Source organism: Leuresthes tenuis, unplaced genomic scaffold, assembly GCF_036924035.1.
Source record: "Leuresthes tenuis unplaced genomic scaffold, fLeuTen1.0.hap1 SCAF_15, whole genome shotgun sequence".
Taxonomy (NCBI): domain Eukaryota; kingdom Metazoa; phylum Chordata; class Actinopteri; order Atheriniformes; family Atherinopsidae; genus Leuresthes; species Leuresthes tenuis.
The window spans coordinates 24,000,385-24,026,756 of NW_027325369.1; the positions used below are offsets into that span (position 1 = coordinate 24,000,385).

A 26,372-nucleotide genomic window follows, 5' to 3' on the forward strand; every position below is an offset into this window, starting at 1 on the left:
AAACTGTTTACTTCAATAAAGCACTCCATGATGTGTGCAATATGCCGTCCTCTTTATTCTTTTACTTCAAATGCATTTTGTCATATTTTGGTAAATGTTTAAATGAACTCCAAACATGCAATTAGCGGTGACACAGATTTCACGGTTAATTTGGCTTTTACTTATTGCGTTTAATTTACTGTTGTGATTGCCTGATTTATATAACGTCCAAAGAATCAAGAGTTGCCTTTCTGTTATTTTCATGACAGACTTCCACGTGTGTTTGCCATCAGCTTGCTCTGACTGTGTGCCTGGAAGAAAGAGTCAACGGGTTTGTGGAATTTTGCTTTGGTGGCACAACTGTGATATGAGGTCACCTCGGGCATTAGTCATTAGGAGGGAATGCATTGTGGCTGTTTTTAAGACATGGCAGTTGTCTGCATCCGCAGCGGCCACACAATGAATGCAGGCCTTAGAAAGTTGACTTGAATTGGCTTCGGTGAACAATGTGAGCAGCATAGTTTGGGGAACATTTAACAGCTGGCTGCTGGACGTGGATTAGAGGCACCTTAGGGGCCCAGCACTGGGACGCAGTGTTTTCACTGGAGAGTTAAACATTTGCAGCCAAAAATAAAGCTTTCGTCATTTGGGTCTTGCTCCTTATAGACACCAAAAGATGCCACGTGTGGTGGTTATTTCCAAAGAAAACCACAACACATCAATTTTGTATGATAATTTAGTGCATCTTTAATTTCAATAATCATCCAGTACATTGCTTGTGAGCAAAATATCTAAAAATGATTGTACATTAAAAGACAAAAGCCTTCACACATGATAACAAAAACCCTGACGCATGCATTCAGTCAAGCTTATAATATACAGCAGAACTATGATACATTATGCAACATAGAACAGCAGTGCAGGTACATTTACACAACACACACACACACAGCTATGAAATTAAATTCAAAACAAACTAATATTGTTTGACAGAAAAAATCTAGACTACAGATGATTACATCTTTGTAAACATTTTGGAAACACAACTACAAACTAAATAACTGTCTAAATACAAACACTGAAAAAAATCCACAAGAAATTTACTGTTTATCAATATTAGCTGTTAGAGCAGATCACAATATTTCAGATTATTGATTTGTGACTTCTAAAACATTGTGTGTGGGGTGTTTTTTATACATACGCAATCTATGTTTCACCGCACCAAAATGTACTACAAGAAAAAATGAAATAATACTGTCAAATGACTCAGTTAAAAAAAACTAATTTGTTCACCTGCAAAAAAATTTCTTCATCCGCGTCAGCCTATAAGTAGGAGGATGTCTTGAACTCCTCTGGAACATCGCTGTCCAGCTTACAGATCACCTTGTAAATGGCCTTTTTCCATGAGGGGTCAGAATCTTTGGCTGCTGAGATGGCATTGTAAAATTCATGCAAGGTGATTTCGGAAACCTCCAGGAACCTGTCGGGCACCTGGAAAACAAGAAGAATGCACCTAAATCATCACTGGCTCTTAATAAAACTTTATTCTTGTGTTCATCTACAGCAGCGTCAAAAAAAAAAAAGATTTGTCTCTGATTTTCTAAAATATGTGAAATGAGGACCAGTAGTACTATACTTCAAACACTCCAACGGATGAAAGGGAGCTCGTCTCTTTGTTGTCTGAATGAATACAATAAATGCAAGATAGAAATCATTAACTTCCAGTTAGAGAGGCTACCTTGTTTTCTTGAATCTAAACTAAATGCTGTGGAGCTTTCTTCCAAGGGATTCTCCCCAACTCCAAGGAACAAAATATTGATATAATGCCACCAGGAATATGGGAGGAAGCTGAACATCTAAACGACTGTGACAGACATGAGACTGCTATGGAATAAATTAAACTGAGGAAGGGCTTGTTGTGGTAATTGTTAGGTAAAAAATCTGGGGGTGGTCCGCACCTACAGCAGAATTTAAAAAAAAAAACACAGAAATAAATAATAAATAAAGTTTAGATATGAAGGAAGGTGGGAGGAAACCATCCCACAGCACTTGTTTCCCATCCACAGCCAGTTCGCACAACAGTTGTTGGTATAAGTTATTTTTCTTTCCCCTCATCTCCTGACACAAAAGCATCCCTGGGAAAGGAATGTCTTGGTCCCAAGGTAAAGAAAACGGTCTCATCCCTTTCCCACCAAACAGCCTTCTCCCTCGGAATCCACAGCGTCTTTCTCAGCATTCCGCATCAGTAGCAATCTCGGTCTCGCTCAGGCGTACTGGTCCTCTAATCCTGAGTTGTTTTAGTGGGATTTTGCGGCTTCCTCTTCCCACAGTTTGATAAAGCATCTCTCTGGAGTTTAGATAATGGCCGTAAGGGCTGGCCAGTCACAGGTGCAGTGTGACACACAGGTCAACACACAAACATACATGACCACAGCCATACGATGGAGGTCTGACAAACATCTGGGGGCTCGAAACTACTGAACGTCTCAACTCAGATGCTTTTAATCACTAGTTTCCCACTTTGGGTGTATTCATTTTCTGTTGGAGACTTAATGAGAAGATTGATACTACTCTTATATTTGTCTGGTAAGTATGAGACTATAAACAGCAACTGACTGGCTTAGCATTTACTGAGTGCTGGAAACAGGGAAACAGCCAGCTTCTTCATATAAAAAAAAATTAAACCTTTATCAATTCAATTAATAAAATACGTCTTGTTTTTTCTATTCTTCACAAAAGCAAACTAGCTAAATCACCAATATGCAATTTGATAGGAGTTTACTTGTTTGTTGGCTTGACACACTTTTTTGTCTGAGTCTGCAGAGTAAAAAAAAACAAACCTCAAGCATGCAACTTACCCAGGAAAATGGTATTATGAGCTAGAAAATTTCTGAATAAATTTTGAAAAAATTCCCAAAATTTGGAAGCTTGATTGGATATTTAGATATTTGTGTTCAGGCAAAAGTTTTCCCTGGATTAGAAATGTGTGTTATTACTGAGGAATTCCTTTATGGGGCAGCGATGAAGAGTGGAACTTAGAATACGTTATTATTTAAGCAACTCTAATTTGTTCATCGCACAGAGTCCACAATGTGTAAAACCTTGAATAAAATCTCTTAATAAAAAATAAAAAAAATCAGCTGCATCTGCCACACAATACAAACTGCAATAACAACAACAGAAAAAAGAGAGTGATGACTAGTAAGTGACACTTACATGGAAGTCATTGGCTTTATTGTAGTGCATGTTCAGTGCCCGGAAGAGCTCTGAGTCCCTGCTAACCGTAATGTCTTTGACGTTGCTGATTCCGTCAACAATGGCCTGGCGGGCAAACTTCTCCATTTGGATGTAGTAGAACTCCCTGAAGTTACTGAACCACTTGATCAGCTGCGATGTGATGCAGCGATTGAACTGGAAATGGAGAGAAAATAGTTTTTGATTTCATATCATTTTGACCACATTTAGAGCAAAAAACCAAAGGGAGTATGTTGCAACTACACCCCCTGAACTGAGAAAAATCTGTCCAGCTGGAGGTGACGAACACCCAGAGGATACAGACATTGTTCCTTGTTGTTGACTTTAACTTTTACTTTTGCGTAAGGAGCAAATAATTGTATTTTCAGAATACAATACAGGCTTCATTGAGAAGTCTGAATGCTTTCTAACAGAGGCTAAGGCTGTGTGATGCTTTGGGATTAGCAAACCCTCAACATTATTGATTTAAAATCTGGATTTAGTATTGGTAGGACAAAATCCCACCTTGCTCTGATCTTTTCCCACCACTGTCAGGGATGAAAAAACATCTGTCAGGACTTTGTGTTTCTAAACTCAGTCTTGACATTAGTCTTGTTATTCTATCTTGTCACCCAGAAAGACAGAAAAAAAATGCCTAAGGGCTGGGCAGGCTTCAAAGACGCTTCTTCTCTCTGGTGTGGTGGGTGAGAAAGCGGCAGCATAAGGACAGAAGGAAGCTTCCCTCTCATTGACTCTGGCTGATAGGATGGAATCAGACACTGGGATTATGGGCTCTTTTGTTCAGTGCCACTTCCCACCACAGGATCGTAAGCTAGGAGGAGACGTTCACTGGGCTGCAGCAACAGCATCCTCCCCCTGACCCGGTGGGGTCATTGCAGATTGAGAGGCAGGGGCCCGCACAGGCTCAAAGATCCAGGAGACGAGATAGGAGATGTGATGGAAGTAAAGACTGAGAGGTGTTTGGAGGAAATTAGAAGAGAGGCAGGAGCCAGGGAAAAAGAAAGCAGCTGAGGCACATGGGTTGAATGAAAAGAGCTAACAACGGGAGGACACAGCGAAGGAGACAAAAAGAGGATAGAAAAGGATGACAAGGCCAAAATACACAGGATGTTGTGTTTAGGACCAGCTCATCACTGCCTGGTTGCAACAGCACAAGTCTCTAATACCAACTCTCTGTTGACACTCAATAGCAATGCCTTTCCTACAGAGTCCTTTGTCACTCCATTTGCTGACTGGAGAGGCTTTTTTTAAAGAGAGAATGCCCCTGTATCTCCCTCTGCCCCCAGGACATACTAGCAGCTCAGTGGCTTTGTTATTTAAACCCTCTGCGTTTTTGTTTATCTCCTCCGACACACTGCTGATTTTTTTTCTGTCCAAAACACACAGTGACAGGTAGACACGAGGGGGTAAAAAAACAGAGCAAACTATTCTGTAAATTGTTAACACATGAAGATAAAGTGATTTTTTTCCCCATATAAAAATTTAAATTACCTTGACATCAGGGAAGAAGGTCTTCAGGACATTGGAGCTGGGGTAGCGGGTGTAGAAGAACATGAGCTTTGCCTTCTTCAGATGACTTGGAGTGAGACCCTCCTGGATGTTCACATGAACGTTAAGAAAAGCTGACAATTAAATCTAACACACAGCACACAGTCATGTGCAAAGTGATAGTGGACTAGAGTATTGAGTTGCCGCAATCTTCAGCTAAATTGAATTTCACTAAAGAACAGCTCGGCTTTAACTAGGGAGTCAATAATGATCCTAACATGTGCTTATTGGCAAAACAGAATTACGAATTAGATTAGGGATTTTTAATTAGAGAGTGAAGCACTTCATGGCTGAGCGTTAAGACAGCTTGTTTTGAAATGTTTTGAAAGGAGATGCTGATTTTCAGATGTAACTAGGTTGATTTAAAGACAACATATGTCGCCGTATTTTGTTTTTCTGAGAAGCCTCGCAGTAATGATAGAGTTACAGATTAAACACATTTCAAATGATTTCTTAGCTTGTGCCCAATATTCAAAATAATTTCAGTTACGTAATGAAGAAATCAATTTACTATTTGTTCAACATTCCGTATATATTGAAACATATATTTCCTTTGCTGCAAATTTTGATATTTGCAGTTCTTTTACAAGTTTTCCCCCCTGTGGCAATGAAAGTGTGCAGGACCAGTTTCTCTGTAGCTCACCACCTCGCCTTAGGCTATAATATCTTCTTATCAGGTCACCACACAACACATTTATCAGGGAACCCTACCTTTGAAATAAGGAAGTTTGGATGAATGATTTATGTGGTATTGTTCAAAGAGAAGCAGAGCTCTTTGCACTGTAAAGATAAAGCGAATCCTGAGAGGTACCACTAATATTCGTCTCTGAAACCTTGCAATGGGAAGCTAGACAAGACTCATCACTCCTAGGTTCAGATTTAGGGATATTTACTGCATAATGGGCAATATCAAGGAATTTATCTTTCAGTTCTCTTGGTCAAGGAATGTAGAATGTAGTTTAATCCTGTTAACTGAGGATGTCAGTAAGAACTGAATCTAAAAAAAAAAAATACAATCGTCTCTTTGTGTCCTTAATAAAACTACTTGATTTACAGTGAGTTTCTCTGAAGAAAAAATACTGTTATCTTGCACTCTGTTTCAATCATATACCTTCTGACAAAGGTATCCAACAACAAATGCTCAAGACAAGAGCTCAAGTGCTATGGTTGGGAGGCACTTGTGGTTTCCACCAGCACTCAGATGTGACCTTTTAGATGCACCCCTATCACTCTGATGATGGAGAAATAGATCCTGCACCTTTTCAAGTCTGAAAAAACTACGCTTCCTGAAACAGAAACCGAAGCTTTCTCTGCCTTTGAAAAATTGGCTTTTGTTCCTGGCAATTCTTATCAAAGCCTTGTATTCCTTTTTATTGGTCTTTTTCTAGACTTAAAGTCATTACTCTGCTCAGATTAAAGAAGATGCTATAATTTTCCATGGGGTTAGCAAGATCAAAGGAAAAATTCTCCTTGAAGTTGGTTACTGAAACTGCCCCTGTTGAAGTGAACCTCAACCAGCTATTGTTCAAATAGAGGAGCCGAAATATGGAGAGTTATACTATAAAATAAAAAGGTAAATATTATGTATACAATACACTATCAAAGAGTACACATTATTACAGTATCACATCAAGATTTTCACTGCAAACTGTGCAGACATATTAAATGAAAAGAAAGTGAGATAAATTCTAAAATGTTTTCATTCAGTTGCTACATCGCTATACGTTCAACTTTTATATGTCAAATACAAACATGTGAATATCTATCAGCTATATTTAATAAAGCAAAGGATATGCTGAGGGACATGTAGGGGTTTCGTTCTGCCATGCTCTGGAGTTCACCACACTCAATCTTGACGTGGGGGAGACACAGATTGTCAACTGCCACCGCCCCCAGGGAGGAGGGACGGGGATGATGACCGAGGTGGCTGGATGTCACCTTCGACCTCATGGCGATGGCGTCCCAGTCCACTGAGTCTGGGGAGTTCCTGTCCATCGACGGGGGCATGCAAGCGAGAGCCCCAAAGTTGGTATGCGGCCCATACTTGAGAAGGTGCTCCAAAATGTGGTTCTCATGCAGGGGGGTGCTGTAATTGAATTGAAAGGGCGTCTGGTGTACAGGGTAAGGTCTTTTCACTGTTGGGGGGACTGAGCTCACAGTGGTTACAGTCGGCTTACGGATAACCAGTGACAGGGCCTCTGTCTGGTCCTGCGGGCTTTGCCCCTCGGAGTTTTCATAGTACTCCAGTGATCTGGATTTCACTGCGGTCTCCTCGGCTTGGGGCTGATCAAGTGCGGCGGTGATCTGCTGCCTCTTCCTGTCTGCACTGACACTGATCTGCACGTCTGGTGATGAGCACTGACGCTGCTGAGGGGACAAATCCATCCCTGTGGAGGACATCCTCTTAAACACCCTGTCCACACAATCATCAACAGCCCTGGAGAGCTCCTGCTTCAGGGTTTCCTGTAGGGTCTGACTTTCTTTTTGGTGAACCAGGTAACCAACTACTTTCATTTGGTCCTTACAGTCTGCAGTCACCCTGCTGCTCTTCCTCTCAAATTCATCTTCAGTGCTCATGTAGAATGACTCCGTGCTTTCGCCCAGGAGGTCATGCTCAGGATCAACTTCTGTTGCATCTCTTTTTTCACATTCAGGATCGTCCTGGTTGTATACTTGCAGAAACTTTTCCTGGAGCTGGCGCAGGAGTCTTTGCATGCTGTGGAGCTGCTCTTTTAACTTGTGACACTCCTCTTCCTTTGTGTTGCAGCCATCACCATTGCTACTGCCAGATTTTCTGCCCACCTGTCCAGCAGCGCTGTGTTCCTGGTGCTGAGGCAACCTCTGCTTACGTTTGTTCTCCCTGTATGATTCTCTGGCCTCCCTGGTGTCTCTGGCACCTGTGTCAGACCTCTCAGTGTCTTCGTGCTGCCTGCTGTTGGGAGATCCAGCCATGACCCTGATAATGTTCTCCACTCTAGCTCTCTTGGCCTGCAGGTGATCTGTCATTGGATGCTCTCCATCTGGGCTGGCTCCTGTGGAAACATGACCACTGGGGGATGCAGCCTCCATCGTGCTGTCCTTTGAGGAGACGCTGCTCTCGTCCTCCTGGCCAGAGTCAGCGGCAGTGGAGCTGGAGAGGTAGAAGTGGCTTTCATCCAGTGCCCTTTTGTTATGAATTGTCTTGCGAAGGAGTTGAGAGATGATGGATCCGTTTGAGTAGGAAGCCAGAGGCTCGTCATACATGTTTCTGCGGAAGCAGGGCAGCATGACATCAGGTTTGTCATCCTCTAGGCAGCTTTCACTTGTGCTGTGCATACTCTGATCAGGAAGACTGAGGTTCATGCTAAGTGTGGGTCTTTATACTATACACGTTGAAAAATTTGAGTTGTGTGATACACAAGAATCTGAAAAGACAGAAATTGAAATAAGAAAAAACTTGCAGTTTATTGTTATTAAATTCTGTATTTGCTCTTTCTTGTACTGCCTTATTTTATAACTTAACGAATTCTTTTTTTTTTACTAATTTCACAACACCTTACAATGCAAAGTTGCTGTATGATGGCCACAAAAACACATCTTGCTTTGTCGTACAGCTATGACAATAGCATGCAATGTCTCTTTAAGTTTTCAGCAAGACTAGAATATTTTTATGTGTAAAATGAGTAAATGAACCTGACTGATATAACATGCAATGCTGTCTGTAAAATTTGAAATTATATTTGTAATATTACCTAACTTATCAAATGTACCGTTGCTGTCGATGGAAAACCAAGGAGCCCTCAAATATGATCCTCAGTTTATATATAAATGAATGCTAATCTTTAATAGAGGAGTTTTTGTATCCTTTCATCTTTGGGTTGCAAAAAGAGTTAACCCAGAGGATAAAAAGAATTGTGATGGAGCAATGAAAGGTAAATTTCAACTCATGGGAGCCATAGAGCTCGCAATAGAAATGGCTTTGTGCATGAATTATTTACATGAGAAACTACGATGAGAATCTTTTTTCGGGTTTTCATTTCTTGGAACAGTCTAATTAAAAAGTCTAACCTGTGCCCAGTTCAGTTATTACGCTCTTCAGTCCCTTTCATTTTTTCATTTGACATTTTTTCTAAGCAAACAAACCGAATTAAGTCAAAATAAATCTGCACATGCGGTAAAAGTGGCATACAACTACTTAAACAGGGAGACTGTACTATATATTTCAAGTGGATTTTATGCCAGTAATTAAAAGAAATCAATATGTTCACCTTATTTGTCTGTTTTCATTACTATTGTACGAATACATGTTCAGACCACTGTAGCAAAACTACTGACTTGACTTACAAATTCCAATGAGCAATGTCTTTTACAACACAAATAATACTAGTGTTTCCAGCTCAACTATAGCAGGAGAAATGCTAAATGAACTGAAAAAAAAATTCCTGAAACCTATTTTAAGAACTGGAACCTAAAACCTATATCCTGAAGAGATACAATATAAGAGATAACTGATACAATATGACAGAGAATTTTGGCTGTCAGAGACAGTCAGTAAATAGCCTATCTAAGGCAACAATTTGCTAAGTGATCTGCAAGAAAGAAAGTCACAAGTGTAACTCATTCTAATAGAACAAACAAACAAAAAAAAAACACCAAACTGACGTGCTGGTTTAGAAACTATGTAAACTGCACGCATGCACTTTATAACACTTTTTTTCTGTTATGCGGTTTAATCACGGTCTACAGAGACAGAGTGAGAGACAGCGCTGGGACCTTACCTGTTGCACTAGGATGTGGTGCCGAGCTGCTGGCCTGCGCAGACTGTGTGTTGGGTGGTGGGTGCGTGAGAGCCGATGCATTAAAGCTGGGGCGTGGCCATGTGAAGGCGGTGAGGTGGTCAGGGGCTCATCAACACCCAAAACACACTCCTCTCAGAAGTGACAGCCTATTCGAGATGGTTCAGTGTTGTTTCAAAACGGATGCGCTGAAACCTACTCAAAAGACAAAGATGAGAGACAAGAACTGATTCATGTTCATAGCTTAAGTTGTGTGTAAGTATTGACAGTAAGCCCCCATCAAATAGGCTTTTCGTGTGTTTGACAAAATACAATGATGGATGGAAAATAGTGACAATGATGGATGGAAAATAGTGCACGATTGAATAACTATTTTAAGAAAATCATAGAATTGAAAAATCCCGACCTGCATTTCCTTTTTCATTTGAAAGGGTAACCCAGCACATCTGGAGGCGACCTCGTGATTCTTATTGATCTTGGAAATCCTGTGCATCGGAAAAGCCAATTGAACACCTTGTTTCATCATCATTTTTCACTTGCCACCCAAAAGGCTTTCGCAGTTCACTGAAGAAAACGAGGAAGAGATGGCCTTATATATAAGCACTCAGGGTTGGATTTTATATTGTTAAAATGCTATCTGCAATCTGCAATGGGTATAAATGACATGTCTTTAAGTGGCTTAATCAAATACAGTATATTACAAGAAAAGGCAGTTTAACATGAATTATTTTGGATTACTTCACCAACACAACAAAAAGGTCAGGTTTTCTCTTTTGACATTTAAAAACATTTCCAACGCAAATAAAAGGTATGTTTAATATTTAGCTTTTGTAGATGTTTAAATCAAATTACCTATCCTAAACGTGCAGGGAGGCGTGCTATATACCTTCTGTGATATATAATATGACTTTTTCTTTCGTGTAAGTTTTTGTCACTGCTCTTTTGTCACATGGTGTAGCCTATTTCGCTCTTTGGACGTAAGATGACACTTCCTCAAAACAACCTATATTTCCAGTGTAAGTAAAAAGTAATAGCTAATTTATCAATAACAACAATCTGAGAGGGGAATTACTTAGCCTATACAGCAGTACATGCTTAACATTAAAAGTGGTCACATAACTTTACAAAAACATGTTGGCCTCTATAAAAGGAACTGTAGTTTATTTCGTCCATGTCTTTATGGTCATATTTCAAGGATGTTGTTCATTTGGCCTAATCCATAGCAATTGAACTAAAAAGTTATATTTAAAAAAGAAATAGTTTCTTGTTTTTGTAATCTGAAAATGTAATCTCTTTTACATGCAATCCTTTGCTACCCATCCATGGCCCCTTAAAGACTAATGAAGACATCACAGCGTTATACAATGGGTTATTCGGTCGCTACTGCCCCCTCCATTTGAAGCACTTGGTTTATCCCACGCTGCTTCCTCCAGTCTTGCGCGTGCCCAACCTATCTTGACGGTGTGACTGGAGTTTTCCTTCCGCTGACAGGCTGCTGTCACACAGCGATCATGTTATCTCATTCCCGGTGTCTCACCAGGAATTTTGGCCGTTCCATCTCTGCCATCCGCCAGGTAGGCAACAAACAAATGAAACGTTGCCGCACGCGACGAGACTCCTCGCTGTCTCTTCTGCGGATGAAGCCGCAGCTTCTGCGAGCCCAGCTTTACCCGAGCTAACGTTAGCATTAGCCATCTCGCTGCACAGGCCACGGTCAGGCCGTAACATTGTGAGCCAAGGACAGTATGACACTTCCCTTCACAAGTCTGTGCAACAGTTTCTATTAAAAGTTTTTACGTCAATCTTTGAGGTGTTTGACCCGAGCAGAAAGTAGCTACCCCATGTTCATGTGAAGGCACTGTTTATTATAATATAGATTCATCTCCAAGATCATGCTAGCCATACAAAGCTAAAAGTATGGTAGAGCTAGCTAGCTCTTAGCTGTCAGTATGCCGAGGTCATATTGTAGTGAATAAGAGAAAGCGGGCAGTGAAGCTAAGGTCATTCAAATATTGATTTTAGAATTAAAGTTGTGGTAGATTTTCCATTGGCTGTCTTAGAAACTTGCATTGCAAAGTTGTCACTTTTGTTTGTGTAGTTTCACTCCCAGCTTGCTGTTAAGGTTACAAGTACATCTACCTTAGAGCTACCTTAATGTAGCTGTTGAATGATTTGTTTCGATATGTCTGTCGTTTTGTGTTTATTGGTAAAGTTCTTATGCCAGACTATTTTATCCACCGTTATGTTAGATAAATGTGACAATGACTATGTCAAAGGTCACATATTATCCGGTGGAAGGGACTTTTTACCGGCTTCACTTACTTTTCTCTCTGTTTCACTGACATTTAAGTGTTTTTCCAACTGTTAAATTGACTTTATGTGTAAGCTAATCAACATTTTGATGCATATATTTAGCACATTTAGATTTAATTTTGTGATTCTGAAATATAATTGCTTATATAAATATAATCACATCAATGTTGCAGATATTTTGTAATGCTTGTCTGTATCTTTTCACAGGGGAATAATGTGTTGGCTCGTCGGGCCACAGCAGGTACGTGTGCTTAATGTTCAAGTGTAGGTTCACCCCATTCTCTTAAAAGGTTGTTAAAATGGTTCTCCTGTCCTTGCTTTAACAGCTCTATCAGCGAGCCATCCTACCACTTTCAACAGCAATGTGTAAGTAAACTGTCAGAAACCAGAACATGTTTCACACCATGGATATGTAATAAGAGCTTTGGCTTTGATTGGACAGTACGCAGCAGCAACCGTAGCATGACAAAAACAATCAAAAACTACTTGTCTAATATTTGTTTCTTATATCTTTAGAAAATATGATCCCCGATCCAACGTCTTCCAAATCCAGTACTTCAGGACATCTTCAGCCTACAGTATGATTTAGCTTGTCTTAGTTATTTATTTATACACATGTTTGGATATGATGCGGCATCACTGACATGTGTGTGGAAGAAACAATCTCATTTGGCATGTCTTTGCTCTTCAGGGGATGAAGTTGTCACCGTCAAGACCCCTGCATTTGCAGAGTCTGTCACAGAGGGGGATGTGAGGTGGGAGAAAGGTAACGCTTATGATTGATAAACACACATTAGTTGCTTTTAATACAGACCCATTACAGATTTTAAAACACAGTTTTATCTTTACAGCTGTTGGAGACACTGTCAGTGAGGATGAGGTGGTGTGTGAAATTGAGACGGATAAGGTAAAACAAATGTATTCTGTTTGTGATTTATGATGCATAGTTGCGTAGCTGTTTTGCAATTTATTGTTCAATTTGCTTGTTTCATTTACACTTCAGTAGGCTTGCTGTAGTTTGACACAAGCCAAATGACAAATATTTGATTGATTGCTTTCTATTTTGGTTTTAAACTTGACTTTAAAAAAAAAAATAATAATAATAATAAATTCCATGTTTTTAGACATCAGTGCAGGTTCCCTCTCCTGCTGCTGGAGTGATTGAGGAGCTTTTGGTTCCGGACGGAGGGAAGGTTGAAGGAGGGACTCCACTTTTCAAGCTTAGGAAAGGAGGTCTGTTGGACTGGACTTCCACTAAAAACACAGGCTTGAAATGTCAAATTTAAGCCTGTTTGTACCCTAACTCTTCCAGTTTAATTCTTTAGCTGGTGCTCCCAAAGCTGCAGAAGCTCCAAAAGCTGATGCTCCAGCTGCTGCAGCCCCTCCACCACCTTCTGCTGCCCCACCTAACCCCCCTCCTCCTCCTTCAGCTGTGGGCCCCATCCCCACTGCCATGCCCCCTGTTCCACCTGTGCCAGCACATGCTATGGACTCCAAACCAGGTTAATAGCCATCAGACAGACAATCTGCGTCATTTCAGACATCTGTTTACTTAACCACTAGCCTGCATGATCAATCATTGTTAGGAAATCTGTTGGCGGCATCTTTCAGCAGTTCCGCTAAACTTCCATGTCTAGATGTAATGACTGCTTCTTTCCTCTTCAATGTCTTTCTCATAGTTTCAGCCATCAAGCCCACTGCTGCTCCGTCAGCTCCAGCAGCCCACGCAGACGGGGGGGTTAAAGCAGCAAGGACAGAAAGCAGAGTAAAATCCATAACTCATACCATTGTGTTTAGTTGTAGATGACTTACTTTGATTTGTTTTACAAGAGAAGTAGTAGTGCAGAAAGTAGAAAAGGACATGGGAAAAGTTTACTGAAACTAACAACCAAGGTGTTTTTTTTTTTTAGGTTAAGATGAACCGCATGAGACTGAGAATTGCCCAGAGACTGAAAGAAGCCCAAAACACCTGCGCTATGCTGACTACATTTAATGAGGTCGACATGAGGTAGGAAGTTCTCAATTAGTTGACCCACATTATTGAACCCACAATGTGAGAAAAAAGATGGGCCAAATTTGCTCGAATGTTAATACTTTTTTGTGGTTGGTATATGTTTATAACACTAGAGGCATATCCAGACCTCCTGGGTTATTTCCATATATATCAGAGTTAAAAGCCAAAACAACATGGGCACAAATGGTTATAGATTGGAATCTGCCCAGTAGGAAAAGCTTTTTGAAACCCGATATCCTCTTAAACACTGGAATGTAAATATTTGGTCGTAATTCCATCTAAAACGAAGATAAGAATTGTTAAAACAGGTTTTATTAATTTACAAGGAAATGTTATTGTCTGCACTTGCCCCCTGCACTGAAGAGGACACTTTGAGGATTTCTTTTCCCCGCAAATGTGTGGTGTCAGCTTTCAGCTATTCAGGGTTTTCTGTGTATCCTAATTGGATTGACATTGACGGTCTGAACGAAGACTTCCCAGGCAAGGGCTCATCTGGAGCCGAAGGAACTAGTCAGAACAGGAGGCTGGAGCATCTGCAGGGGCCCACAGAGACCTGTGCTCTGAGTGGAAGAGCTGCCTCAACCGATATGGGCTTTTATGACAGCGCAATAAGATTTACAGGCTCTAGAAAGTGAAGATTTTTATCGCTTCTTCTCTCCTTTCTCGGAGAGTCTGTGTCTTGGGAGGGGCTAATTACGTTAGGGGAGAAACCCTAGAGCTTCAACAGGGTTAGAGACAGGAAAACAAACAATTAAAAAGAGAGATATAAGAGAAAAATGAGCAATAGTGAAACAATTAGCAGGCCCATTTCAATAATTCACCACCGTCTGCAGCAGCATTATTTTATAGCCATGAAAAAATACGTATTTTTCAAAAGTACAACAATATTTGAAACCAATTTTTATGTATCTTAAGTTGTGTTGTCCCTGTACCTCACTAGTATGAGCCATAGATTGCTGGCTCAGAAACACCTGTTTGTTCTGCAACAAACAAGTTTATTAAAGTTTATTACAAACTTTATTGAGTTTGTCAACCTGGTCATTCAACCCTGCTCGTTGTCTTAATGACACTCTTTTTTTTTTTTTTTTTGGTTGATCTACACCTTCTCTCTGTTTTTCCTGCAGCAACATCTCAGAGATGAGGAAGACGTACAAAGACGCCTTCCTGAAAAAGCACAACATCAAGTTGGGCTTCATGTCTGCATTTGTGAAGGCTGCTGCCTACGCTCTAGCTGACCAACCTGCTGTTAATGCCGGTATAGAATTAACCACTTAAAAAAAACTGCGCACCTTCAGTCTGCCCGTGTCTTTATGTGTTTTGTATCGAATCATTGCAAGTGTGTGTGGTGAGGAAAATGTTTCGGTATCGTTCATTGCCCAACCTCAAAACCAACTTATTTACTTCCTCTAGACTACCCTGACCTATTTAGATTGACCACAGTGAAAAGGGGGTGGTCCATGTTGCTGCCTTTTAAATATCTATAATAGTCTGTGGGCTTTTCGGGCCACAACTCTGTACTTGCATGTGACAGAAAGTGGATTACAAGAAAATAACTTAGTCTTGGCAGTAAAATAGTAATGATTTATAATCTGATCTGCACAAGCATTTCCCTCTGTAAGATATTTCTGTTTTCTGTTTCCAGTAATTGATGACACAACCAAAGAGATTGTGTATAGGGAATATGTTGACATCAGTGTGGCTGTAGCCACGCCAAAGGTAAGACAAATGGATTACTTTATACACATATAAGTGCTTGATAGCCCTTTCATCTCCAAAATGAAGGCCAGAAAATTTAATAATGCGACTCCTCTTTCAGGGTTTGGTGGTTCCTGTAATTCGAAATGTGGAGGGAATGAACTTTACCGATATTGAGAAGGCAATCAATTTGTTGGGAGAAAAGGTAATATCTCATGTTACATATTGAGACATTTTAAGTTTGTTCCTCTAATCGTTCCTTGTTCTTTTCCCCCCACACTTGTGAACATTTCCTGATTATGTGATTGGATTATAATTGTGCGTTTCTAGGCCCGTAAGAACGAGCTGGCTGTTGAAGACATGGATGGAGGCACCTTCACCATCAGCAATGGTGGCGTGTTTGGGTCCATGTTTGGCACACCCATAATCAACCCGCCACAGTCTGCTATTTTAGGCATGCACGGCATCTTCGACAGGCCCGTTGCAATCGGTGGCAAGGTTTGTGTCTTCACTGTTACACGGGCTGCTGCGGTCCAGAAGGACCATATAATGAAGTGTGCTTGGTTGGAAATTTAAGGTGTTTTAGTTGTCAGTTTTCACTGTTTTACATTGGATCGGCTCAATGACACAACCAGTTTAGCATGTTTAACATTTCAACTTGTACTGAGCATTGACTTAGTTTACCGGTATTCTTTGCACACTGCATTGGGTTGTTATGCTTGGGCTATAATGTTCTATACTGGTGATACAAACGTTGTTGTCGTCATAACACAAATGCAATCTCTACATGTTGACATGAGTTAGGGTTAACAGTAGATTGTGTTGGCAACTGCAGGTTATTTACACTATTTATTTATGCATTCCTTAATGAGATTATAGTGTCAACTTAACACAGATGTAGACCACAGATTTAACAAGATCTGTTCCGTCCGACCAGATGTGCAAAACTCATATTACTCAGTTTTATACAAATAGAAACGGGAAAGAACTACCGTCTTTTCCAGACTATAATTCGCACATTTTTTTAAAATAGTTTTGGCCGGTCCTGCGACTTATATATCAAAATATATATTTAACATGTTTTTAAATGTTAATTCATACTGACTGACATGAACCGAGGAGTAAACATTGCTATCTACAGCTGCGAGAGGACACTCTGGGTTTGTGACAACTAAATGCTGCTCCTGTCCCACTGAAACATTAACTTAAGGACAACTGAGAAAGAAAATCTATATTCTGCAGATTACAAAGTGCAGGTAGTAAAATATGCAGCCGAAAACGGTAATCAAGCAGCAGAAAGAAGGTTTGGAGTGAGTGAGAAACTTGTGAGGGACCGGTGAAAAGCAGAAGTTAATCTGACTGCAATGAAGAAAACGACAAACATCGACTGATGCCATTTCTAGTACGGAACTTACGGTAGATGGAATAGAAGAGTGGGAACTAGGAAATGATGCAGTAGTTAGTTTAAGTGTGTTGTTTCCATCCATTGATCTGTACAATGGATTTATATATCAAAACAAGCTGATTTATCATCTTCATCAACTTTGACCTGCAAGAGTAATTCTTATCAGTTCAGTGAAACCTTCACTTCCTTCCTCTCCAGTTTGGTTTGATATATAAGGACCTTTTCCTTTTTTCTAGGTGGAGATCCGTCCTATGATGTATGTTGCCCTGACATATGATCATCGTCTGATCGACGGGAGGGAGGCCGTCACTTTCTTGCGAAGGATCAAGTCGGTGGTGGAGGACCCCAGGGTGCTGCTCCTTGATATGTGAACCCTTGTCAGCTCCAGGCCCAACCAAACAAACCACCCCACGCAAACAGTGGCTGTTCTCACATGGTGAACATTACTCTAACTGCAGTTCTTGTATTGTTATATTGGCTAACTAGGAAAAATGGATTGTGGTGAACAGTTGGGTTGTGCAATGGACATTTGTAAGACTGGCATGGATAAAAGATCTGATGGAGTTGTGGGGGAATGTCAGGCTCTGGGGTTTCTGGTGCTGGTCTTTAGATCAAAGAAGAATATACTATAACTTGTTCGCCATATGTCATTTTCTACATACATTTGACAAAATGTTCTACCTATTGTGAGATGACAGGCAAGTACAGATAAAACTGCATATTTTGGTTTTAATGTTTTGGTTGAGAGAAGAACAATGAGCACATATTGGGCTAGAAAACAAGAAACACTATGTTTTAAAATCTCCAAAGTGAAGAAATCCATAGGGATTTTATGCCATCTAGTTCATGAAATACCAGTATGAGAAACAATTCTCTTTTTGCTGTGTAAGAAAGACTATTTAAGAAAAGTTTTAAACAATAAAAGGTTCACTACCCAACTGTAGTTTTTGTTTGGATGTTTTTTGTCCTTTCATATCGGCAGTTTAGGTAGCAACATCCTGAAGGATAAACCAGGAGTAAAATGCTTAAAAAGGTGGTTTGTTGACATGATTTACAGAGGACTGATATATATGCTGTAGGTGAGTGGTTGTCATAGAATATGACTTAAACTTGGTGCAGTTTTAGTAAAATTTTAACTGAACATTATCATTTTTTTGCTTTAACTTGTATATTTACTGTACTAAACTAGCTAGCTTTTACTTTCAAAAGAAACATTTGAAATCATAAAGAGTGACGCAAAAGAAAACCAGCTTGATTCAGTGTAAGTTGTGACCTCCAGTGCCTCTAAAGACACTTGAAGCAGAAGAAAAGAGCTGAGAACAGTTTATAAAAGTTCTAATAATTATATTATTGTCTTTTCTTAATCAATGACTAGAGCTGATGTGACTGATGTGGCATATTCTGGGTCAGCTCAGTTCAGCCTTTTGACTCAGGATGCACCACCAACAACAACAACAACAACGACTAAAGAATCTGAATCTTTGGTTGAACCTGTGTTCCAAGCTTCTCAAACCGGCTGCACTGGGGCCTCGCAGCAAGAGGTTTCCGGGTTTGAGTCCTGGCTGGTACCTTTCTTTGTGGAGTTTGCTCTCCCCACGCATAGCTTCTCTGGCTTCCTCCCACTTTACAAAAACATGCATGTTAGGTTAATTAATGTCTCTAAGACTGACCCTTGGAGTGAGTGTGAGTACATGGATGTTTGTCTTTGTGTGACCCTGTGATGGCAGCTGGGATAAGCTCCGGACTCCCTGTGACCCTGAATTGGATTAAGCAGGTAAAGAAAATGGATGGATGAATGAACTTTGAAACTTTGAAACTGAAATTTGTTGCTCTATACTACAGTGATTCATTACTCATTTATCATTATGAGTAATTCTACATAAAGAAATCTACTGATTAATTGTAACCCAAAGCTTTATTCATTGTTATTTTTCCAGGATTTGTAAAGAAGATAAAACAATGTATTGCCTATCATACATTTCTTTCTACAATAATTGATAATATATAGTTGAAAGAATTTAAATGGTTTTGTTTTATGTGGCGTTTTGTTGACTTGCATGGTAATTATAAAGTTCATATGTAAACATTAGCTATCAAAACTGCATTAAATGCATTTTAAGTTCCGTTGTGCACTTCAGAATTTAAAAGTAATAGATAAATATCCCCCACCCCATTGGGACCACTTTTATTCAGCTTTTATTCGGTCCTTCTCTATGAGAAGCACAAAATCAAGTTGAAATACGTGCTACATCCATTCTTGCCACAGTAGGATCCAGTGGTATTTATTTTTGAGTCCAGTGAAGCGCAGATGGATGAGAACAGTTCTGCTAGCAAGTGAGAGCCTTCCAGGAGACTCCGCTGAAGAAGGGATGACACTTGATGTCACATACTCCTCCACCTCCAGAACCCAAGCGATAGCCAGCATCAAACTGAAGCAGCTGTGGAGTAGAATAGCATCCAACAGTAAGATTGAATGCCAGTTTGATTTTCATCGTCCAAGACTTTTAGAAACAGAAACTCTGCAGATGTTTTTATCCTTATACCTCACCTCAGTGAGCAGAGATGCTGCTGCAGCACTCAGGTGGTCTGGGATGATCAGCTGGGTGTGGGAGTGGATTCCTGCAGGATGGAGCTGCCACAGTGGCTGGAGGAGCATATATAATATATTTACTTTCAACATAGTTTGTAAGAATGGGGCACAGTGCAGAATCTCTGTTAGAAGCTGAATATGGTTGTTGATCTTTTAGCTTACCATTCCGGTTAGAAGTTCAAACAGCAAAGCCCCAAGACTCCACCAATCACAAGCTTCTGTAGCCCTGGAGACTCCACCAATTTCTGTGAGCACACAGTTAGCTAAGTTAAGTTCATGCCTTAAAATGCTTGAAAATGTGTTTGTGTTCATGTCTTTGTATTCTCTTGTTACGCAAAGTACTTGAAGCAGATACATTTTGCCACTAGGTGGCAGATTACACCAAGAAGTGTCAACATACAGTAAGTTGTTTACCTGGAGCGCAGTACATTTGTTCCATGGCTTTGGAACTAATCTCTGACTGAACTTCACTCCACTGGCTGAAAAATGTCAAGCACACCTTTCCTGTGAAGACATTTTTCCAGGTAAAATTCAAAAGTACTGAGGTTTTCTTCACATGTTTTTTTTTTACAGTTATTTGATTGACTCACCGTTGCTCGTGAGCAGAATGTTTCTCGGGTTGAGATCCCGACACAGGATGCCTTGTTGATGCAGACTCTCCAGGGCCAACAGGATCTGTGCCCCCCAAACACGCACCTCTGATTCTGGAAGCCCCCAGCAGCTCTGCATGTTTTTATCTGCAGGCCTGGAGGACTTGACAGGGAACCGAGGCAGGTGGCACCAGCCATCCACCTCTATGATCTGGTCTTCTGGTCCATCTGGTTTAAGAAAAGCACTCACATCCTCGCTCCTCTCCTGGGGCGCGGCTCCAAGAGGAGCAGAGGAGAACCAGCCTACACGTGATTTCTTATTTTTAGTTTCTTTCCTCTCTCCAGGACTCAGAACCTCACAAGTCATCTCTACACCCTCTTTTACTCCACTTAAAGATGTTTCGCTACCTGAAAATGTCCTTTGTTTTTCTATGCTGCTGGGGCAAAGGGTAGCAGGGAAAGGCTGAGAAGTGATCCTTGTGTCCATTTGATCAGAAACTACTGCCCTGTCTGTGCTCTTGATGACTACCATTCCATTTCTCTCCTCTGCAGTGGGACTGCTGCTGTCTTGATTAGAGTCTGTAACTACTACGGCAGAGTTACTGCTTAAAAAAGGTCCGTGGTGATCGCCATTAGTATCCCATGATGCCCTGCCACGTATTTGGGTTTGGCAATGGAGAGGGAGATGCAAAATGGCAGGAGAGGAACTCAAACTCTTATTTTCACTGTTTGACGATCCCGTTTTTATAAATGAGGTCTGGATTGTATGAGGTGCAGTTTGTGCAAGTGTTCTTGTTAAGTCACTGTCAGTCACTGCATAGGGATTTATTTTCTCACAGTTGTGTGCTGGATCCACAGCTTTCCAAGCCTCCTCAAAGTCAGAGCTACACTCCATCAGTCCTATCCCAGCTTTTTTTTGCGGGAGGTCTGACATGACATCAAGAGCTTGACTGACACGAGCACAAGAGAGAGGAAGAGCGGGCTTTTCCTGAGTTTCACTGGAGTGCAAACACAAACTGGGAGCTGGTGGGTGAATGTGGGTGCTGACCTGCGTCCTCGTGGGGCCAGAGAGCAGAGTTAACCGGTCGAGCTTGGTGTAAAATGATGCTGCAGAGCGTGTGTTCTGTAGACAACCTGTCTCCTCAATATAAGAATGAGTCCCGCAGCTTTCCAGTCGCTGCTGAGTCTCATCCCACAATGTTGGGAATTCCGTATCTGGGCTCTCATCACTTAATTTTTCTGGAATCACTGATGTACTCCTGCTGCTGTGCAGGTAGTCTGTGCTGATAGTGGGTGAGGTGTAGCTTGTCTTCATTTTGATGCTGCACCGGCCAGAGGTGAAGCATTCTGGATGTTCCCTGGCTTTCTCATTTTTCAGCTTATTCAACCTGGAGAACAGCCTTCCACCTAGAAAAATAGAAAAAAAAATATTGATGTTGCTTTCTATTGTTTCCAATGGCACAGTGTGGAAATATGCTCAATTTCAATGTTTCATAAAAGAAATACATGTGCACAGCTTCAAAATGAATCCAAAAGTGTTTAATCAAATTCACCTTTGACATAATCAAGATGCAGGTACACAGCATCCTCGCTGACATAGTATCTCAGCAGCTTGACCATGTATGGAACCCCTTGAGGAATGATGGTTGCCTGGTCCCTGCTCTCCCAGCTTGATTTGACCAGGCTCTGCAAAAGCACATGCATATAAGAACTGAAAGGCTTATGTACACGCTCTTTAGAGGAGGAAAAATGTCTCTCGAATCATTAAGAAAAAAACATTAACTACTGCTTTGATCATCCATTTAGAAATGTTACTTCCATTGTAATTTGAGGTGCACTTGCATTGACTAAAAGGGTTAAAGCTCTCAGGCAGATCAATGCTGGGTGATACTCAGAGAGACAGGATGGAGAGAGCTTCCATCAACTGGTTCACTATAGAGTACAAGTACTGCTTGCTGTCAGACACCAACTCAAAAACCATCAGTGGAAACCCTCCACTTAAAGTATCTTTAAGGGTAGTGTAATGTCCATCTACTTTTTAATTAAATGAGTACATTCTTACCTTTACAACAAACATCTCTTTGTTGACCATACTTTGAACAATTAAGACCTTTGGAAAGAAAAACAACATCCTCAGGCTACTACAGAAAGGCAGGTATTAGTTATCAACAGCTTTGGTTTGAGTGCAGTGGATAATTTACTGGACTATTACATTCTCTTCAGCCAACACTTATGTTACAACAAATATGGTGCATTTACATCAAATAGTACGTTAATGTATTCGAGAAAAATGCATTTATCTGACCTTATCATTGACTCCCACTACTTTACACATCTCCAGGTCTTCTACAGGTGAACTCAGGTGTCTGATTGGACGGAATCTCAGACTGCTGTAGCCCTGTTCACGAAACCCACAGATGATGCCATCAGTTGTGGAAAGGTTACCAATCCCAATTTACTTTGAGGTAAAAGTATGAACGCGATACTGCTGAAACGCTTCATCACAAGCAAATGTTCTGCAATAAAAGTGTGTAAAATTTGAGGACTGTGCCTGAAGAATCGAAAGCCGTAATGGTGTGGAAAAATAGCTCTGCAACGCCAACAAAAATTTGATCTGACTTTATCACGTATGATATCTCTTGCATCAATTCAAAAGCAGTATTTTACCGTTGTAATTAGACAACTTTTTTGGTTCGAAAATAGAAATGGTTCGAAAATAGTTGAAAAGTGATCGTGGTCATGGTCATTTGGTGCTTTTCCTTGTCCGGCCAACTGTCCGTATTGATAGTGCTGTAAGATTTTGGTATTACAAGAAAAGTAACAATTGATTCAATTCACAATTCTGATACAATTTTTGACCCAATCATATAAGGATTTTAATTATGCTTTGTTAGATGGTTTCATCTCTGATAAAGTATTGCATAAGCTCTTTTAAAATCTAGTGTGTCAACAGATGTCACACCAATGTGGAATAAAAAGGTTCAATATTTCCAGTTGATATGTGCTGAAGCTGCAATATCAAGTATCAAAGATCGGACCTATGTAAGGAAAAGTTCTCCAGGTTTTTACATAAGAGCAGAACTTGATTGATGTTCTGTTCAACAGCTGCAAGAAGAAACAGAGGATGATTGTCTTACGCCTAAATGAGAGCTCCCCTTTCCGAGGTTGTCCTGTAGATGTGTTATAAAGATTTCTTCAGCTCTCTTCAGATACTGGGTCGTCTTCCTCTTCACAGCCTCCCGTCGTTCTTTGTTTGGGTCCACTGTAAAACAGGCAAACTTGTTATGACTCCAACAAAAAAGAAACTTCCTGCAGTTACGTGACTATAGTAAAACTTGTCCTGTCGTACACAGCTGGCTACTGAAAATGGATGGAAAGCAAAAAATCTGTGCTCAAGCTTTAGTTTTTAACTTCCTGTTTTTAGTCATGTTCCCATGACTTGTCTTTCCACATTTAGTGACTCAGTCTTAAAGACCAAATGTCCACTTACATTGAACCCCATTCAGCAGTAAGTCCACCCCGTTCTTATAGTAACTGAAAGCTGCCTCGTAGTCTTCATTGACCTCGCTGTCCAGTGCCATGCGGATCTGCTTGGCCGCCTCCACCAGGTAATCTCTCTTCGCCATTGTTTTGAATCTGTCAAGGTCCAGATGGGCCTATTCACGGCACAGATAGTTAAACTGCTGTTAACCAATCTGGACTAATAGTCAAGATATGAACAAGCTGCTTTATTAAATTAGAAACAGAAAGTGAATCTTACACCTACGTAAGTGAATGACACTGCTGCTGTTTGGCTCTTAAAGACTTTTCACACACTATGAATGTTTAGTTTGGGACTTACCTTTGCTCCTGTGTCTTATCAACAGCAGGATACATCTCTGTCTGTTGTCACTGTGCTTGGTGTGTGTCTGCCCCCCGTGACTCCAAGGCTCAGGTTTTTGCAGCAGGGCATGATCATCTGAATGAATGGAAACAAAGAGTTAACCAGAAGAACAGGAAGTGAGTACAAGCTTGAGCCTACTATTTTGGATGAATGGAAGGAAACAGAGCTGCAGATGTCCTAGATGACAGAGAAGTGACTCAGAGCACTAAGGCCCATTATCTTGTCTCACAGGGTAATTACATTATTTATCCTTACAGGATGACAAAACCCTGAATCTGCCTTGAGACATGAGTTGACCCTTACATTTGTGCATCACTGCAAAACATATGCTACAAAAACATGTGTACACGTATGCCACAAAGATTTCCAACACACAAATCAGTTGATATGTTTGTAACTTGATATGTAACTTTGCACAGCTGTATCCCTTGTATGGCACTGATGGATATTGCTGATTAGAAAACAAGCCATATATGAAAATCTGATTTTACTTTGCCCACAGTTTAGCCACAAACGGAAACACAAAAATCATATATATATATATATATATATATATATATATATATATATATACACCCCCCCATCCTGGTCATGGATGTGACATCATATAAGCAGTGTGAGGAAACACACATAGCCATCTCCAGTGTCCTCCATTATTATCCATCATTTTTAACATGTACTTCCATAGCTAGTGATCCAGTAGATCATTATAACAAATGAACGGTCCAAAATCACAAGAGAGATGCACACACTGTACCTGATGTGAGGCGAGCATGGCCTGGACCCTCCGCCCCAGCATCAGCAGCATCAGCAGGAAAGGAAGCAGCAACGGTAGCCTGTGTCCTCGGCAGCTAGAACACACTCATCCCATGAGCAGGAGAGGAGGAGAGAGCTCAGGCAAGGCTGCTGATTGGCTGAGCATGATGTCACTTTAGGGTACCATTTCACACAAGGCGCTCACTTCCCCCCTCTCATCCTGACAGATGCTGGGAGATTTAAAGAGACAGTGCTGTTTTTGTGTACACTGATGTCTATTTCAGCAATGATTTATTAAAAATGGACTGACTGCAGATTTTAGTTTTCGTTATTGACAAATCCCGTTAAGAATTATATAATAATATTATTATAAGTTTAATGTATGTGGTGCACTGTGAATGGAAGGATGATCCTGCCCAGAATTCATACTCTGCTGGGTCTTGATGCTCAGTACCAGATAGAGCCAGGCACCAACTACAGCACAAAGAAAAGTCCCCCAACCACAGACACACCCCCAAGGGAGGGCTGATTTACAGAAGGGGGTAGAAACTCCAGCATGGCACTGACATCTGATCTTTGTAACCTTATCCAAAAAGCACAAAAGGGGGAGGGGAGGGGGGGTGTTGCAGCCATTCCTGAATGTTCATTAAGTCACTTCTAATTTGCAGACTTTTGCTCAGGATTAAAACAGGACACATTTTTGAATTTTTATTCCAGAAAGATCAGATTTGTCACATAGATTTCTGTAGGTGAAACTTAGTGTATCAATCACTGTGTATCAGATCATGACCAAGAGGCAACATTCTTGTTTTATTTCATTTGATAAAATAGCTACATATTGAAAAGATTAGTTATTCAATATAAAAAAAGAACATTTGAGTGTCATATTCCTTTAACCTTGCCCTATGTCATACTATACTTCACTTTAAAGTGAAATATGTATAAGTGAGTCTGTGATAGTCTTTATTTCTGGTTAAGTTTAAGTTCTAATATAACTGATTGAAAATATGTTTTTAAGTTCTTTATAAACTAGTCTAATTAACCGGAATGTGCATGTGTGGGAAAGCATCCAGTATATATGTTTTTTTTTTAAATGGTCTTCGCTTCACTAGTTTGTCTTCTGTTCAAAATCTGCTAAGGCAGTACGCATTATACAGCACATTTACTTCTTTAAAACTTGTTTATGAGAACTTAAAACGTGTCTCTTTTACATATTTCATTTTGATTATGAAACTCTCATTACACAGCAGAGTTGTTGCTCTGTTCAACCTCTGATCCAATGTACTATTGTCTGTTTTGTTCCGAATAAAGACATAGAAATACGTTATGAAAGGTTTCCACACTTACAAGACCACAGGTAAGATGCCAAATTTGACCTTGATTGCTTCATAATGATCTGAAGTAAAAAAAATTAGGGTCAAATTCTGCATTTATTTATCTTATTGTAGAGAATTGAACTTATTGTCTTTCTTGACTTAATTTCAAGTTATGCAATTATTTCAGATATCATATCTTATAAATGTGCATATGAATACACATTAAAGACAAACCACAATTTTAATGCTTCAG

General features: G+C 40.3%; 3 protein-coding genes across 4 annotated transcripts; 1 reads left to right on the forward strand and 2 right to left on the reverse strand.

The window, feature by feature from the left end:
- Positions 1 to 725: 725 nt before the first annotated feature.
- On the reverse strand, positions 726 to 9,638 carry prox2 (prospero homeobox 2). Its single transcript, XM_072365327.1, has 5 exons — positions 9,540 to 9,638; positions 6,577 to 8,186; positions 4,726 to 4,833; positions 3,196 to 3,390; positions 726 to 1,470 (listed from the first exon to the last, which is right to left on the reverse strand). Exons 2-5 carry the CDS (start codon positions 8,122 to 8,124, stop codon positions 1,303 to 1,305), a joined length of 2,019 nt encoding a protein of 672 aa, XP_072221428.1. The 5' UTR covers positions 8,125 to 8,186; positions 9,540 to 9,638; the 3' UTR covers positions 726 to 1,302.
- Positions 9,639 to 10,988: 1,350 nt separating this feature from the next.
- Positions 10,989 to 17,927, forward strand: dlst (dihydrolipoamide S-succinyltransferase). The gene is made up of 15 exons (XM_072364968.1): positions 10,989 to 11,131; positions 12,078 to 12,111; positions 12,197 to 12,236; positions 12,387 to 12,448; positions 12,562 to 12,636; positions 12,722 to 12,777; positions 12,995 to 13,103; positions 13,196 to 13,372; positions 13,550 to 13,635; positions 13,781 to 13,878; positions 15,009 to 15,139; positions 15,527 to 15,600; positions 15,701 to 15,784; positions 15,910 to 16,077; positions 17,221 to 17,927. The coding sequence occupies exons 1-15, from the start codon at positions 11,069 to 11,071 to the stop codon at positions 17,353 to 17,355; spliced, it is 1,392 nt and encodes a 463-aa protein (XP_072221069.1). The 5' UTR covers positions 10,989 to 11,068; the 3' UTR covers positions 17,356 to 17,927.
- Positions 17,928 to 18,886: 959 nt separating this feature from the next.
- On the reverse strand, positions 18,887 to 24,892 carry rps6kl1 (ribosomal protein S6 kinase-like 1). Of its 2 annotated transcripts, XM_072365890.1 has the most exons (12): positions 24,805 to 24,892; positions 24,006 to 24,122; positions 23,655 to 23,820; positions 23,302 to 23,426; positions 22,470 to 22,562; positions 22,227 to 22,274; positions 21,718 to 21,850; positions 20,165 to 21,571; positions 19,989 to 20,078; positions 19,737 to 19,819; positions 19,533 to 19,628; positions 18,887 to 19,422 (listed from the first exon to the last, which is right to left on the reverse strand). In XM_072365890.1, exons 3-12 carry the CDS (start codon positions 23,788 to 23,790, stop codon positions 19,312 to 19,314), a joined length of 2,322 nt encoding a protein of 773 aa, XP_072221991.1. In that variant the 5' UTR covers positions 23,791 to 23,820; positions 24,006 to 24,122; positions 24,805 to 24,892; the 3' UTR covers positions 18,887 to 19,311. The 2 variants fall into 2 exon arrangements, with proteins under 2 accessions (XP_072221991.1, XP_072221992.1); XM_072365891.1 differs by lacking the exon at positions 24,805 to 24,892 and having other exon boundaries at positions 24,006 to 24,179.
- Positions 24,893 to 26,372: the final 1,480 nt, after the last annotated feature.